This window comes from Chaetura pelagica, unplaced genomic scaffold (assembly GCF_000747805.2).
Source record: "Chaetura pelagica isolate M959 unplaced genomic scaffold, ChaPel_1.0 scaffold166, whole genome shotgun sequence".
Lineage (NCBI taxonomy): Eukaryota > Metazoa > Chordata > Aves > Apodiformes > Apodidae > Chaetura > Chaetura pelagica.
Genome location: NW_009953758.1, coordinates 2125317 through 2142109, shown reverse-complemented (window position 1 = coordinate 2142109; position 16793 = coordinate 2125317). Strand labels below are relative to the sequence as shown.

General features: G+C 41.7%; 2 protein-coding genes across 2 annotated transcripts in view; both read right to left on the bottom strand.

The window, feature by feature from the left end:
• LOC104391453 overlaps positions 1–5760 on the bottom strand; it is a 17136-nt gene extending 11376 nt beyond the window's left edge. The window contains exon 1 of the mRNA XM_010000746.1: positions 5674–5760. The gene's annotated coding sequence lies outside the window, so the exon portion shown is untranslated. The remainder of the gene's footprint in view (positions 1–5673) is intronic.
• An 8871-nt stretch (positions 5761–14631) lies between these two features.
• LOC104391495 lies at positions 14632–16642 on the bottom strand. Its single transcript, XM_010000809.1, has 3 exons — positions 16482–16642; positions 15979–16196; positions 14632–14831 (listed from the first exon to the last, which is right to left on the bottom strand). Exons 1-3 carry the CDS (start codon positions 16640–16642, stop codon positions 14632–14634), a joined length of 579 nt encoding a protein of 192 aa, XP_009999111.1.
• Between the last annotated feature and the right edge of the window lie 151 nt (positions 16643–16793).

The window sequence follows — 16793 nt, the reverse complement described above, 5'->3', positions numbered from 1 at the left end:
CCCTGCCTCAGCTGCTGTCTGCGAGGAGCCAGCAGGGTGGTTCTGCCCTATTCTCCAGATAGCATGTTGGTGCCACTTGCGTTGTGCAATTGGTTAGGCAGGGCAGGAACAAGGGCTGTTAAGTGCCAGCAGGTGTCTGAAGTGGTTTTTTACACCTTTATCTTGTCAGGTTTTATGCTGTGTTTTTTCTGGTGCCATTTCTTGCTGAGTGTTGGTGTGGACTGTAGATGGATGCCAAAGCTGGTAGAGTGATGTTGGGAGGAAGAGCCTCCAGCAAAGCAGCAGCCTTGTGGCTCCTAAGAGGGTGAGTCAAGCACAGGTAGCAGGGAAGAGTGAAGCTTTGCTGGAGGTTGTGCCTGCTGGAGGTGGTTTATAATAGACAGTTTGGGAGCAGGCTGCAAATACAGTCCATATTCCCAAAGCAAACCCCGGTGCCTCCAGCACAGCCCTGGGAAGGCTGTCCTCTGCTTGAGAAAGTTGCTGTGAGCAGGAATACATTGAAGACTGTGAGTTTCTGAGGTACAATGGTAATGGGAGCCTTCCGTGAGCTATAAATAGTATCAGCATACTTTCTCTCCAATGCCTGGCATCCCAAGCAGTCATTTTTGCTGCTGCTAGTGAAAATGAACAAAGCTTTGAAGAGCTTTTATTTATGTTCTCTTTGCAGGCTGGAATTTTGTCAGTAGTTTTTCTCACTGACTTTGAATTGTGAGTTTATTTTCAGAAGAAATATTGGCATTTTCTCCTTTTGGATTTGTTTTTCCTTTTTAAATTATCATACATTACTTTTATATTTTTAGCAAAACTATGTTGGAAAAGCTATTCTGACTAGGAGAGTGAGGATCCCAAGTAGTCATTTACAAAGAAACACTGTGTGATTGTAGGAAGAGGGGGGGAAAACCCCAGAAATCATAATTCAATCTTATCTAAATCTTACGTACTTTTAAAACAAAATATGGCAAGTGGTAGGTTTTTATAATTAAGCAAATAATGCAAGGTGCTTTGACATGATTTGTGATGTTTACATTGACAGATCAGAAAGAAATAGTTACACAGAATCACGGAATGTTAGGGGTTGTAAGGGACCTCAAAAGATCACTTAGTCCAACCCCCCTGTCAGAGCAGGCTCCCCTAGAGTGGGTCACACGGGAACACATCAGGCGGGTTTTGAATGTCCCCAGAGAGGGAGGCTCCACAACCTCTCTGGGCAGCCTGTTCCAGTGAAAAAGTGAATAAGTTTTTCCTTATATTTACGTGGAACTTCCTGTGCTCCAGCTTGTATCCATTGCCCTGTGTCCTATCACTGGACATCACTGAGAAGAGCCTGGCTCCATCCTCCTGACACTCTCCCTTTACATATTTGTAAACACTGATGAGGTTGCCCCTCAGTCTCCTCCAAGCTAAAGAGACCCAGCTCCCTCAGCCTTTCCTCATAAGGGAGATGTTCCACTCCCTTAATCATCTTTGTGGCTCTGTGCTGGACTCTTTCAAGCACTTCCCTGTCCTTCTTGAACTGAGGGGCCCAGAACTGGACACAATATTCTAGATGTGGCCTCACTAGGGCAGAGTAGAGGGGGAGGAGAACCCCGCTTGACCTACGAAGTTGTTGCAGTAGAAGGAAAATCCTTACCTGCCTATCAGGCAGGATCTTCCTGTGGTTTCATAGAAAAAAAAAGATGTCTTGTCAAGGAACCATAAAGAGCCAAGAGCAATACTGGCAAAAAGTACTTTCTTCGAAATATTTAGGATACACTTGACAAAGTCCTGTTATAAAATGATAAAGCCTCATGTTGTGCAACTTTCCTTTGCCATTACAGACATTCAAGAAACACAAGGTCCACAAAATAGGTGTTTTACCCTGGGATAACACCCGAGCCACTGCTACTAGATCAACTGGTAGAGCTGGAAGACTTAGGCAAGCTTTCAAATAAGCAATAAGGGCTCTATTTTTTTCCAGTTATGCCAACCAATTTAATTATACACTGCCTTTACTGACAACTCTTGCCTATAGACCAGCACAGCAACACTGCTGCTACTGAAACGCTGTGATTTTTCATATTGCCAGAAGATGGCAGAAGAAAGCAATCTTGAATGATTTAAAAATACATAGTATACACATGACTGCCCTTTAAAGGGAACTGTTACTGAGATACTAGAAACGGCACTGGTTGGATGGATGAAAAATGTGAAGTGCACTGTGTGAATTCAATTGGTATTGACCTGAGTGTGTACATCAAACTATCTGCAATAATCAGACAGGTCGGGAGCTTTGAGTTAACCGACCACTTTACTCCTCCTCCCCATCCAGAGTGATGTTTACCTTGTATCCTTCTTAAAAATAAAGTGAAGAAAACTTGACAAAGTTATTTGGAATCAGTGAAAATTACCAGGTGCTTATCAGGTGGTAGGAGTTATTTCTGAATGGCAGAGCTGTGCAGACAGACCCCGGGGGTCCAAGCAGTGGGGTCCCTGTCCCTGTGGGGTCTTGGTCCCTGTGGCACTGTGCTGGCTGCCACAGCTGGTGGGAGTTGTGAGGTGGAGTGGGCTGCCAGCCTGCTTTTAGTTCACGTGGCACCTTTTCCACCTGTCTTATGAGTCAAGTTTCCACCATATCCAGCACTAAATATTGAATAAAACATGGGCATCCCAGGCTAGGAGTACATTTGCCACTGTGACCCAATATTCATTTCACAGTGGCAGCAAGGAGGAGGATGACAAGGGATCAGGATTGAAGAAGCAAAAGAAAAATCTTTAAGACAACTTTCAACTGTTGTGACAATGAGGAAAAACAAGTGATTATATAGATGGGCATCACCTGGGCAGGAACACCCTTGCTCCTTGAGATGAATCTCAGACCCCAGTGCCCTCATACCTACCCCCGTCAGGATTCTACTTGGCTTTCTAAGGTATTGTTCATTATACTGTTCTTTTTGGTAAAATAACTTTCTTTCCAGCTTGGTTCTGTGGTTAGCAGCAGGAATCATCTTTATCTTACAAGGAAAGTGAGTGATGGAAGCTCTGCAGCTGCTGGCAATACCAGCATCCAGGAGCTTTCTTTTGCCCTTTGGCTGCCTTGCTCTGAGTTAAGGGACCCCACCTGCTATTCAGAAGTAGATTAAATTTTCTGAAAATGAATAGGTTTAACAGAGCACAACATTATTTAGCATCTGCTTATCCAGGACATCCTAGAACCTAGGTCCTTTTCCCAGGCTTCCAATAACTGATCACCTAGGTCAAAGCACCTCCAGGGTATGTTTAATCCTGCTCTGCACATGAGATGAGCAAGCACATACCCTTTAAACATTGAGGTTTCAGTAGGTATGTGTCTGTGGAGGAAAAAAAACTCTATAGACATCTGCTCCCCTTCTATGCTTGAAAGGAGAATCCTTCCCTTTCAACACTGAAGCATTAACTTCAGATGTTAATTTTACATACTTTTTAGTGAAGGCAGTAGTGAGAAACAGGTCAGCACAGGTAGTTTATCCCCAAAACAAAGGCAAATCAGGGATGTCCAAGAATATGAAAGTTCTGGGTGGGAAGGATTTTGTGGAGTTTTCAGTTTATATTCTCTTGAGTGAAGTGTATATACCTGAGAGGGGAAAAAGCATCTGCACAGATGAGTTCAGAAGGGAGGAAGCTCCTGCACAGCTGGGGTGCTGGACCAGGTCTTGGGAGGGCTACACCAAATTTGGCTGTGCTGCTTACTCTTGACCATTGCCACAGATAAGGGCTGAGACTAGGTGGATCAGCCATAGGATCAATCATACAATAGTTTGGGTTGGAAGGGACCTTAAGGATCAACCTTAAGTTCCAACCCCCCTGCATGGGCTGAGACACCTCCCACTAGACCAGGTTTCTCAAAGCCCCATCCAGCCTGGCCTTGGACACTCCCAGGGGTGAGGCATCCTAACAGAAAAGATAAAATCTGGGCTGAAATGTAGGAGCCCAGAGCTAGGTCAGCTCATTTGGGCCCTTTAATCCATTTCTGGGACTGTCAGACACTGGAAGGTGCTCACTAGCTTGCTGACTATTGGAAAAGGAAAGGAAAATATGCCACAGAACTGAGGTGCTTTCTTACTAAATCCCTGTCCCACTTTCTTCATCTGTGGGGACAACAGACTGTGTTAGGGTCTGCTGATTATGCCTGTCCCATTTTCTGCCTTCCTAGGGTGCAAAATAATTGTGATCACCAAATAACTCCATTTCATCCCCCTGTTAACATAAGCATCCTGTTGAATCACAAATTGGGTGGTGACAGGCCCAACCTCTATGGCTAAAAGCTCAGTTAAAACTCTCCCTACTTGCAGAGGTGCTGGCGTGGTGGCGAGGCTCTCTTCACACACATGCAGCCTGCTTTCTGCCAGTTACCTCTTGTGTAGATGTTGCATCTTGACTTTACAGCTCACCTACCTGGCTACACATGCTTTCACATCATGGTCTGTTAGCACCAACCAGCCCCCTTTGCGGAGACCTGAAACATGCCACCTTTGGGCACAGAAATGCAGCCTGCTACTCCCAGAGGAAATAAAGACAAAATCCTGATCAAAGAGAGAATAATGAGAACACAGCTACAATTATGACTTTCTAACTCTTTATCTTCAGTCTGTATTTGAAGTCTGGATAATAAGTTGACCAGTCTCTTCTATAAACCTCGGGCAGGTTAAACACCACAGAGGAAAACAGTTGTTTTCCTGAGATGCATAAAAGAGGGTGTTGGGGACCTTGCCATCCCCACTTGCAGCCTCTGTGGCTGAGGATTTCATGCAGTGTCTCTTCCTAAGCCCTTCAGATCTGAGCTTTAAGTGTGGTTGATTCAGCTGCACTTCTTTTTTATTTCTAAAAAGAATGGCTTTCTGTTTGTACTGCTTGCATTTTGTCATGCTGCTTTACTTCACTCACCGTTTTCCTGAGTTTAGTGAAGAAGCTGTCTGTAAAAACAAGAATGGAAAAAAAACAAAACAAAATTATCAAAGACTTTTTTATTTATGAGGGGAGAGATTTTTCAAAGGCAGAAAGGAAAGTCTATCAGATTATGCACCTGAGTACTATTTATGCCCTCGAAAATCTTTCGCTTACAGTGCTTAATTGGTCTGTGCAAATTCATTGCCAGAAGAGGTAATTGACCATTTCTATAGAAGGATCAGTAACAAAAACACTCTGGGCTATTGTTCTGGAAATAAAATTTTTAAAAAATAGGAATCATAGAAAGAATATGTTTCAGGGCATCAGCCAGCCTCTCCTGAAACCATTCAAATTCACTTGGTGAAAACAACAGCAGACACAATGAAATGAGTTTTATATGAAGAACTGAGATCTCAAATGTGATATTATGCAGAAGGTAAAGAGTCTGTACTAGATAAGTAACAGCTCAATGTGATATCAAGGGTGCACTTTGATTTTGATGAATGTTAAAAGAACCTTTAGCCTTGAAAATAAAGAGGATAATTTCTCTCTAGGCAATGGCTGCTCATGAAAGTAATAAAATGAGAGCACTGGAGCCCTAATTTTATAGTGCTTTTTAAATGATTTTCAAATGGTCCAGCTGCTTTGTGCCACAATAACACACGGCAGAGATATTTACACAGGCGATAACAAGCATGCATCAACCTGCCTGAGCTGCTCTCTGCAGGCAGCCTTCGTTAGGTGAAACACACACGGAAAGCTGATACTTGCCAATGCAGATTGATCACAATTACACCGTGGCTGCAGCGATCCTGGGAAGCTGCTTTTTCCACCAGACAACTTGATTGTTTTTCTTGTCTGCGTCTCGCCTGCGAAGCACAAGATGTACGTGGCCGGTGATGCTGGTTCTATTTTGACACTTGGGAGCCTGCCAGCTCTGTATGCCTGTTAGGCCATACCATCCTTGGCAGACTTCTCTGTTCAGAAATAAGCGGGTAAATTTAGCCCTGGGTTGCATCACTGGTTTTTGGTGGGAGTTTCCCCAAGTATTAATTTTGCCCCGGTGTTGGTGTTCCAATGTTGTACAGTGTTGTCTTGCATGGAAATGTGCACACGATGCAAGTAAGCTCTTGAAAAATGTTATATAGTTCTGCTGAGATGCTGGAACTGCCAACAGCATCCTTCCCCAGGTATTTTACTTCTGCATGTCTAGGATTTAAGTCTGAAGCTATTACTTCTTTTCCAGGACCTGCTCTAAGATGAGAACTACGCAAGGATAGTTCTTCTACGCAAGCTTATCTTGTCAATTTGAATAGTAATTTCAAAAGTCTAATTGGTATTTCATCTTTACAGTCCTCTTTCATTTGTGAGACAGTGACAGAAGACAGGGTACTGGGAGAAACTTTTCTTCTGAGCAAGAAGAATAGGGTTGAAAGACCAGCTCCTTCATGAAATATTCCCGTAAAATTAATTCGGCTCTTTGTGTTCACCAGCACTAGGGACACAGCACTATTTGTATAAAGAAAACTTGGTGGGAATGGGGTGTTCTGAGCATGAAAAGAAGGCTAATTTATGGTTGTAAATGTATTACATTTGCTGTAAATCTCAGGTCCATAAAGATAAGATAGATCTGGGCAGAGGGCATGGTGGGATAAAAGTACTTCGGAAAAGCCACAACCATCAAGTTAAGCCATGAGCACATATTGTCACCAGAATGGAAAGTTCTGCCCCCAATCTGGGTAACTTCTTGTATATGTTGGACTTCAACATTTTCTCACCTTTTAATTTGTAGATCCCAATGGAACAAAAAAGGTTACCATCTTTTTATGTACAGAGATATCCTTATGAGCTTTAACTTTAAACAGAGGCTTCTTTTCTCTTGGAGTTGAGTTTTATGAGTTTACATGAGCAGAATCGACAACAAACTGGGAACACATCCTAGAGGAGTATCTAGCACATTTGTTTCTTCCATTTAGCCAAATGACAGAGAAGTGACCGAAGTATACAAAATTTGGAAACCCTCCAGCCAGAAGGGAAACAGAGAGGAGAGCTAGGTTTGATGTCAAAGCTTTAGGTCATGTTCCTTTCATTTTTATGTCATATTTGGATTGTCTGTCTAATGTTTCTTACTGTCACTTTGATTTTATTTTTTTAAATTTATTTTGTAAGTGTTTACATAGATGTATACTGTATCTCAGTTCAATGTCTAAATCCTGCAGGTGTTTCAGGAACACTCAGCTTGATGAAATTGCTCGCTACTGGATAACTCTTTGGATGCCATTGCCCAGAGGAATATGATGGAAGATCAGCCAGCATAAGGGAAGCAGATCTGCTTTTTCCAAGAATACAGTGAACAAAGATTTTCCCTTCAAAACAGAAATGAATACATGTGGTGCTGTTGCAGGCTGCATGGGATAGCACCGTGGTCACAGATTGCATATGTTTGTACTTCTGTCTCGCTTGCATCTCATCTCATGTCATCTCTGAGATCCAATTTACAGCAGCTGAGATAAAGTAGCCTCCATGGTATTACATTCATCCCTTTCATAAATCAAGAAACACTTTTTCTTCCGAGTCCAGAAAGAGAGGAAAACACATGGTGTTAGGCTTTGTAAATGGCTCATTGGCATTACATACAATAGCACCTTGCAGCTTTTTTTTCAAAACAGAAACAATTTTTGTCTTGTATAGAAAAACTTTTAAAAAATAATTTTTTTGAGTAAGAACTCAGAATCTTTCTCTCCAATCACCAAAACACAGCATAATTCCCTTTTAGAGTGGTGGGCTTTTTTTTTCTCTCCTGCTGCAGAAGATGCACTTTGATGTGTATCATGTGTGATCTTTGCCACTGATGTGCACATAGTTTTTGTGGGTTACTCCTTATCTTTCAGGATCCTGCTTCACCTGCCAACTGAGACAATGTCTGTAAGTAGATAATTAGGCTTACCCAAGTGGTTGAGTCAGGTTCAGTTAATGCTGCTAAAGTAATTTGTGACTGCTTAATGACCGTGCTGCCTAAGAGCAGTGGCTTACCACCAGAAGGACTCACCATTGAGCCTTGTGAATGTACTCAGAGAACAGAAATGTAAGCTGAGGTGAAAGTCAATCAAGTCTATTAAGTCCTCTGCAGGTATTGCATTTCCTGGTAATGGGCAGTTTGGTATCCTTTGATTGCCCATGCAAAATGTGCAGCATTCAGTGCATGGTTGACACCAAGCCTCTTCAGGTCTTCCTTGTTATGGACTATGGAGCTGTGGAAAGTCATGTACAAAAGCTCACGACAAAAAACAGCTCAATGTATCCAGTTGCCTTGTAACGTATTCCTGTGTGCAGAGCCCAGTGCCCCCCATGCTTTGAGACTTGTTGTGTAAGAAAGAGTAATGTAGTAAAATAAAGGTAAAACATTGTGATTCCTGAATATATTCATAATAGATGCAGAAAAATTCATTTCTGTACAGACCATTTCCTGTCTAGAACTTCTGGTAAATTTAATAAGTGTTACAGGCTCCTTTTGACTACAAAGGCATTGGGCATGACTGGCCCAAACACCTTATAAAAATTCACTTCACAAGGTATCTCAGGTCTTCCTATAATTGGACATAAGATATGTATGTTGAAAGAACAAAGGTTTTAGCAGAGCTTGTAACCATTTTGCCTCAGCATATAATTGTATGATATTTCTTGCTACAGTGGTAGTAGCTTGCTAATCTGGCTAAACTCCAGCTGATAAACATGCCTGCTTAAAATTCAGCATGGAGTTTGATTTCTGCAAGACATTTTACATCTTGTGCCCTCAGCTGCTTATTATGTAGCACTTTAAAAAATATTTTACCTTTGAACACAAAGGTCTTGGCCTTGAGTATCAGCAATAGCTGACAGTCAGACAAATATTTAATAATTAGTTTTTTGATGACTTCTAAGTCCTTCCTCCCAGCGATCTCTCCCAGGATCAAAGACATCATGTGAAGTCAGCCATCCCTACTTTATTTTACTAGAGATACTAAACTAATTTTAAAAGGCTGACCATCAAAATTCTGATAATAGTCATAAGGAGAAATGTGTCTTAGAAACTACAGCTTTAATTCTAGATAGATTTTTAATTTCCAAGTAGCTCCTCAGAAACTGCACATAACTGGTTCCACAGAAACAAGCAGTGACAACTGATGGTAGTGATTCGGGTTATTTTAGCTATGGCACAAGTGCTGATGCTGGCACAGGTTCACTTAGTAACAGAAACATCTTGTGTTTATTGACTTCACTGAGTACTGGATTGGGTCCTAAATGTAAATGCTCTCCCTCTTCCCCATTCACACCTCAGGAAGATCCCATGAAACCTTATTCTCAGGTGTTGTTGATCCTTGTCTTATTGATTTGGCAGAGTAAAGAACATTCTATCTATAGGACCTGATAAGCTTCCAGTTTCACTGATTGCAGTTTGTAACTCTTTGTATTTAAGCTCAATATGTGTGATCAACCGTTGCATTTGCAAATAAACCTGTTTATGTTTTTATTCCTGCTAGCTGAATGTTCTTAAAGTTAATCTTTTCCTTACTACATGTACACACTGTTGTTATCTAAACATTTTTCTCCCACCATTCATTTTTTTTCCCCGATAGAATGTGATTGAAAATAAATACTCAAGAATTATTTGTAGCATATGTACCCACAGGCGTTAAAAGGATATCTTAAAACTGCACTTAGAAGTATATCTAAAATCCAGTGATGGTGATAAGACAATACAATTTCAGTGATTTTTATAGATTCTTTAATCTTTGCTTTTAATATGTGTTGGGCTCAGTTCTGCAAACCTCTGTTTTTCCAAAGGGTTCTAATAAAGAAGTTAATTTCCAAGTTTAGTTATGAGATTTAACTAGAAGGGCAAAGGTTGGTTTCTCCCTCTTATCATCAAGGCAGAAGCTCACTGAAGTACTGCATGTTTTGCTGGCTTCTGCCTTTCCCCAACCACAGCCAAACCAGCACAATCATGTTTCTGGCTGCTCAGTGCCTGGTGGTGGACAGCCACCCGCTGTGTACTGTTCTCATCTGCAGGGTGTGACACTTTTGATTAGAAATTAAGTAAGATTAGGAAGCAGGCTGCAATATCTTATTTCATTTCCTCAACATCATCTAGCTCACTTTTAGTCTGTCCTTTTTTGTAGCTAAAAGAATGTCCTCTTTTAGCTGTAATCAATGGACAGTTAGCCAAAGGATTGTTAGTTCCTTCTGTTTCTCTTATTTAGAATTTATTGTAATGGCACTTCCCAGATATTTCAGTAAGTTTGCAAACTGTTCGTGATAAAAAGAACTTGTTTTGGCAGAACATTGGGCACTAGGCATGCTGAGTGCAGATGACTGATGACTGTGCTTTCTCCATGCTCCAGAGTGAAACAACCATTGCATATGTTTGAGAAATAAACAGTGAAGTCTTCTGTCATTCAGAATATCCATGTATTTTTTCAGAAAATTCAATTGCAAATCAAGGAAACAGCAAAAATGGGAATACTTTCTTTTTAATGTGAAAATTTCTATTCATTTTTCCAGTTAAATTTAAACAGGAAAAGGTAAAACCAATTGTAGTTCAATTTTAAGGCTACTCAGGATCATGAGTCTGTCTTGTGCTTCATATGGTAAATGTTGCAGCATTTATAAAATCTAGATGTTGAATAACTATAAAACAACAAAAAGTTATAATCTTGCTCTCTTTTTAATTACTTGTATTCTGTTCTGTAGGTTCTTTCTTTAATGCAGAGTCCTTTTGCTTTCTTCTATGCTAATCATAAGTCTAACAACGCTAACTAAATAAAGTGGTTGGACAGCATATGTTAACTAGCACTGTACTTCTCAGCCCTTCAGAACAGCTCAGCCTCAAATAATGCTTACATACTGCCTGTCTAGAGATTAGGCCACTCTTCACCCATGTGATTTAATGTCACTTTGCAGATGTCCAAAATCTCTGGCAGCTTTTGGGCAAAGGGAGTGCCAGGCTCAGAGCATTCCTGGGTGGACCCCTTTGATGGCCACCCACAGATTTACGCAGGAGAGAGCCTGCTGGATGCCACTACTGCAGAATCTGCAGGCAAGTTTCAGTTGTTTTTGCTGAAGAGTGCTCTTTGCTGCTGCTTGATGTTCCCAAGCAGGTGGCTGTCTCTAAATATGGCACATGGCTTGATGCCTCCCCAGATTAGCTCTGAGATACATCCCTGATGGAACGGGGAAAAGCCACCAAAACTGAAAGTCTGCATAAAGCAAATCTTATGCAAGAAAATCTGCTGCTCCCCTCCCCATATTGCTGTGCCCGACAGCCCTGACCTCTACCCATGAAGGAAATGTCAGTCAATGCAACAGAGACACAGTCCCAAATGCCTCGTGACACAGTTCTAATAATAAGCTACCAGGAAAGAAGGGACAGCTCATCTTACAAGGGAGTTCAAAATAAAGACATGAGAGCAGCTGTCCTGGACCTCACCAAAGGTCCATTGAGCGCACCATCCTGCATCTGACTTTGGCTGTATGTGGATGCCTACAGAAAATAAGAACTCACAAGCATTAATTATGCTGCTGTCTAACACTCTTCCATCTTCTAGCTGGCTGCAGCTCATGAACTTCCAGATCTGGATTCCAGTTTCTAAGTATCTTTTAACCCCAAATGGATTTCTATTCTGTGATGTTTTCCAGATACCGCTTAATGTTTATGGGCTTTTTCCTCTGCAGCATCCAGTGGCAAGGTGTTACAAAGCTCACCTAAACCCCTTCCTCTTGTTTCAGACCTGCTTTCTGTTGACTTCATCTTCATTTAAATAAAAATTAAGGGAAATTTCTGCTGGAATTTTATATAGCTCCCTTCAGATGACACTGTGGTTTTGTGATTGCTTTAAGCGGATTTAAGTCTTCCACAGCTGTAGCTGGGAGAGTCCCTTTAACTGTGCTTTCTGCACTAGCACTCATTATCTGCTTGGTAAGGTGGCTCAGGAATTGGATCTAGAAGAAAATTTATCTTAAAGGAACAAACAAATTGGTTTTCAGATCCTCTCCAGAGAATGCCTAATTCTTCTTTCTGGCATAGCCCTTTTTCATGGGAGGAGATGATTCCTGAGTATGCCCTCTCCTGTGAGTTATGTCAGATGCATTCTTCAGCTAAACACTAACACAAAAAAAAAGTTTAAAATAGATAAAGGAATTAAGAACAGATTGAGGAAGGACCCTGTGATAAGGGAAGCATGGAGCAGGAAAGACTGTGTGTCTCTTTCACAGGAGATGGTCAGGTTGGATCTCCAGGACTGACAGTTCCTGGGGGTTCCCTGGAGGCTACATAGGCACTGCTGCATAAACCTAAGTGCTCTGGCAGCTCTGCAGGTACTCAGCTTACCTTTAGATACTTAAATATCTTTAAAAATGGAATCCTCCCTCAGTTAGGAGTTAACATTCACTGCCTTTAGTCTCCTGGGTTGTGTAGACCCTGTTGACAGGTGTGCATTTTCTGAACAAAGTGCCACTGGTGAGGCAATATTTTTGTTCTGGTTCCTGGGCCTAACTTTCTAAACCAATATTTGAAATACAATTTTTCTCACTGGTAGTGGAAAACAGTGAAGTACTAATGTCTCATCACATCATGACCTGAACTATGGGTGGTGTGAGTTACAGGTCTCTTTTCCATTTTAAGAATTTACAGGACTAATTCTACTGCTTTTGCTTATGTCAGCTGGAATATTTTTCCCTGAGCAGACTTGGAGCCAAAGTTAAACTCTTTGTAAGGACGGAAACAATATAGGCAGGCAGAAAATACAGTCAACACTAGCTTCAGAGATGAAAAACCCATCTGTGATTTGCCAGTGCCCTTGAAAAGTTTCTAACTAATCCATTCCCTCTACTGGGGCAAATAAGTTGTGCTGTACAAGATCACTACCATGTCACTGGTGGCATAGATGCCACACCAACTTGGCTTCATGCTGTACTCTTCTTTACCCCTGGTGAAACAATACTCTCCCAGGATGAGCAGTATCTCTGAGAGCAGGTACTGATTTACAACAGGAGCAGCTTTCACAGCTGTGGTTTTGTGAGACAGATGTTCAGGGGCATGCAAAGCAATATCCTGATGGGAGATTCCATTAATCTTGCTCACACATGTCTAATTTTGCTCAGTCTAATGCCATTAAGATGCATTATTTCACTCACATGAATTTCAGATTTTTCAATGCCATGTCTTCAAAAGGTTTCCAGACTAAAACCTACTGTAATGTGAATGAAGTATAAATTATAATGAAATATTAACTCATATAAATCCAAGTTAACTCTAATGAAGAACTTCAAAGCAAACTCAGCTCCTCCTCCACTACTCTGCTGCTTTGTGAGGTATAAAGATTATCCTAGCACTGTTGGGTTTTAAATGTGATTTTCTGTGTGATCTTTTTACACTCTAATCTCTTTTCTTTCTCTCGTTAGTGGAGCTCTTTGGCAAGATAGAGGAAAATCTGAACAGACAGTCAAATAGACCTCTGAAAGGATCTTAAATATGCTTATTTTGCAAAACATTTGTGTACACTGAAATAGGGAGGTATTTCTGTATTCCCATAAGTGCTAGGCAGAATCAGCATTCATGTCATAACCAAGAATTAAGGAGAACAGGAATCTGGGAAAGAAAGAGGTTCAACTCAAAAATCACTATTATTTAAGTCTTCTAACCTTGCCAGTCTCTTCCAGTAGAGAGGAAAATTATCAGAACTGATGCTTCAAATGCAAACAAACAAGCAGAAATTTATTTACTTAATCTGGCAGGGGAGGTTTATGTATGAATTTCAAATGCTGTTGCTGTATTAAAAATCACATTGGTTCAAGTACTGATTAACAGGCGATAGGAAAAGTGGTGTCTTCAAAACAGCTTAAAACTAATTTGTATCAATTAAGTCTAGCCATTGATGTAAGCTAAATAAGTTCCTACCTGATGTTAAACCAGAGGTGATTCAAAGTCACTTACACTGATTTGGGATAATTTGGAGGGAGAGTGAAATGAGTACAAGCTTACAAAATGCTTTGAAGATCTGACTTTTTTTTAATGTCTTCAATATGCTACATAATATGCAGTATCTTGCTGAAAATATATTAACACAAGAAAAGGTTGGTGCGTTTGCTGACCCGCAGACTGCAGAGAGAGCTGCACCAAAGTTTATTCTGCTGTCAGGCTGTCACAGCTTTCTGTAGCACTGCAATATTTGGCAGACCAGTGAAAGATGAATGTGTCTGTAGCAGTGCCTGGGCTCTTCAGAAATTGCCCTCGCCACATCACCAGGCCTGAAACACAAGAAGCTTTTCATATGAGAACACGCACATGAGAACTGTAACCAGACTGAGTAAGCTGGTTATGTCACACTCCCAAGTAAAGGGGACTCAAACATACTGTGCAGCTAGATGGAATTATTGAACTTGCCTCTGGCGTTAGCACAAACCAGGAACAAACTTGGTCCTTCTTGACCACTCTAGTGAAGGCATCTGGTAGCACCGTGCCAGGCACAGCAGCTCTGCAGCACACAGTGCTTACTGTGCTGATGTTGGCTGTACTGGTCTTGGAGCAACAGAGCTACCAGAATTAATCCATTTACAGTTCTGTTGACTTTTTTCTCTTTGAGGTGTAATTTTCTTCATTTTTTCAGCATGCATTGATCATTGGAAGCTGTATATGCACAACGGCAGTGAAGACTGAAACTCAGAAATGTGAATGTAAATGGGTTTGCCCTTTCAGCCATCCTTCTTTTTCCGTAGCTGAACATCCAGATTTTGCAAATGTTTCAGAAAGCCACGATTGGGTGAAATCCATCGATGTTCCTTCACTGTTTTGATGGCTTCAACCAACGGGAGGTGGTGATTTATCATGAGATATGCTAGGACGAGGGATGCTGACCTGCTTACTCCAACTGCACAATGTACCAGAATTTTAGCTGGTTTTAGAAAAACAAACAAAAACATAAAACAAAAATTATAACTGTGGAAGAGAAGCAGTATCATGGATGAAGATGAATTAAAGGGGAAGGCACAGCCCTTCTGCCTTCTCCAGCTTGGTCAGAGTAACACTGCAAAGATGATGTATTTCTTCAAAATAATTGAATAATAATTCTTCTGACAGATCACATGAATTGCTGTCCATTAAGTCTAATTTGCAATTGTTAAACTCATTTGTATGAGAAGTGCCAGGAGATCCCAAACTGATCTCAGAAACATGGGTAAATAAAAGAAAACTCCATTGAAGTGATGAAGTTGTTCCATTGTAAGCAAAAGGAAAATCACACGCTGGTTTCAAAGGGGCTTACATAGGTGAAGAATAATGCTAAAATCTTGCCTGAAAGGATGGCACTAACACAGTAGCCACCGAGAAAATGGACTGGTCTAGTACTGTTGTGTAATAAGGCAATTTGCTGCGACTGTAATTCTCTTTTGAAAGCAGAACTTGTGATACAGACTGAGACAGATCCATTAATGCCAGTTTACTCATGCTAAGAGATGGTCTTTTATGTAATACAGGTTAATTAGTATTTTACTGCAGCAGTGCCAGGAAGCTAAGTCTCTTGTGCAACATGCCATAAATCATCTTGGCTAAAGGTAAATCTTATCCTTGGGGGCACAGCCCTGCAGGCCCTGTTCACACTTGAAGCTCAGCTGCAATATATGAGCCTCTTCATCCAGTTTGTGGCTGTAGAAATCAGGACTTTTGTCTCTTTATTAATTTATTCTTACAATTACAGTTGCTATAAGAGGGTCTCAAAAGAAGATATCCATTTCAAATGTATGTTTTTGCTTTTTGAACGAGCTTTTCCTTCCAGATATTTTTCTCTATTCTGCCTCCTTTCTCCTCTGCCCCTGTCTTTCTCCTGCACTGTTCACCCCTTTTCTATCATCAGCTTTTTGGGACCTACTTAGAGCTGCACCTATCTAGCTGTACCCATCACTCCCCCCACCTGCCACACATTGTGCAGGTGACCAGTAGCTGGCAGGAGACCATGTAGTGACTTTACCCCTGAGCTTATGGAGCTGAGCTGTTATGAGAGGCTGCCAACTTGCATAAAAATGCAACCAATTATGATTTTGTACCTCCTGGCGTGTTCAAGGCGTTGTGGATAAACTGTGCTGCAGAGAAAAAGAACTGGCTTATATCAAAGCTTGGGAGGTCATGGGCTGGTACACCATAGTAATCAATGGTTGCTCCATAGAAGTCCTGGCCTCCATGGCTGTACGCGGTGCCGTGGGCAGCATTTAAAACATGGGTGACACCCATCTTCCACAGAACAAATCTGTTGTGAGCTGTTACTCTGAAGAAAAGACAAACACAAACAAATTGAGATGGGCACAGAGACATTCATGGAGCAGAAGCCCTGGGATTGCATCTCCCGAGCCATGTGCTGGAGCATCAACCTGTGCATTTCTTCTAAACAAGAAGCAAGTACCAGCTTAGTAATAATTTTATCTCAGGAACCGTGTTGTCTGCAGTGTAAATGACAGCAACAGCAAAACTATGAGCTGGTTAAAGCTGGATGTATGAGGCATACTAAGGGATAGAAGGTATGGCAGAGGTGTGCCTACAAAGCTGTACTTACAGATCTCCTAAGAAGAGATTGGGCCATACTTCATCAACGTGGTTGCAAGAAGGCCGCCCAGTGCTCAGGAGCTGCTCAATTTCTTTAAGGGAAGGAACGTCCCCCGTGCAGGCCCCAGTGCCTTCGGGTCCCTGAGGGCCCAGCCCGTCCGCCCCAGCCATTCTGAGAGCAGGGACAGACGCAGCTCCCGCCAGCCCAAGGCACAGCGCTGGGCTGCTCCCGGCCCCGCGGCCATCCCGGGGAGGCCGGGAGATGGGCTGGGGCAGGTGCGGGCAGCAGCTCCCACTGCCAGGGTGTCCCCAGCTCCTCCCC

What these genes read in the sequence shown, in the direction of transcription:
- LOC104391495 (XM_010000809.1), bottom strand. Translation starts at nt 16,642, where the DNA reads ATGGCTGGGGCGGACGGGCTGGGCCCTCAGGGACCCGAAGGCACTGGG. An exon ending in AATCTCTTCTTAGGAGATCT is followed by an intron (nt 16,197 to 16,481) that starts GTAAGTACAGCT and finishes TCTTTTCTTCAG; the next exon opens with AGTAACAGCTCACAACAGAT. An exon ending in CGCCTTGAACACGCCAGGAG is followed by an intron (nt 14,832 to 15,978) that starts GTACAAAATCAT and finishes TTCTAAAACCAG; the next exon opens with CTAAAATTCTGGTACATTGT.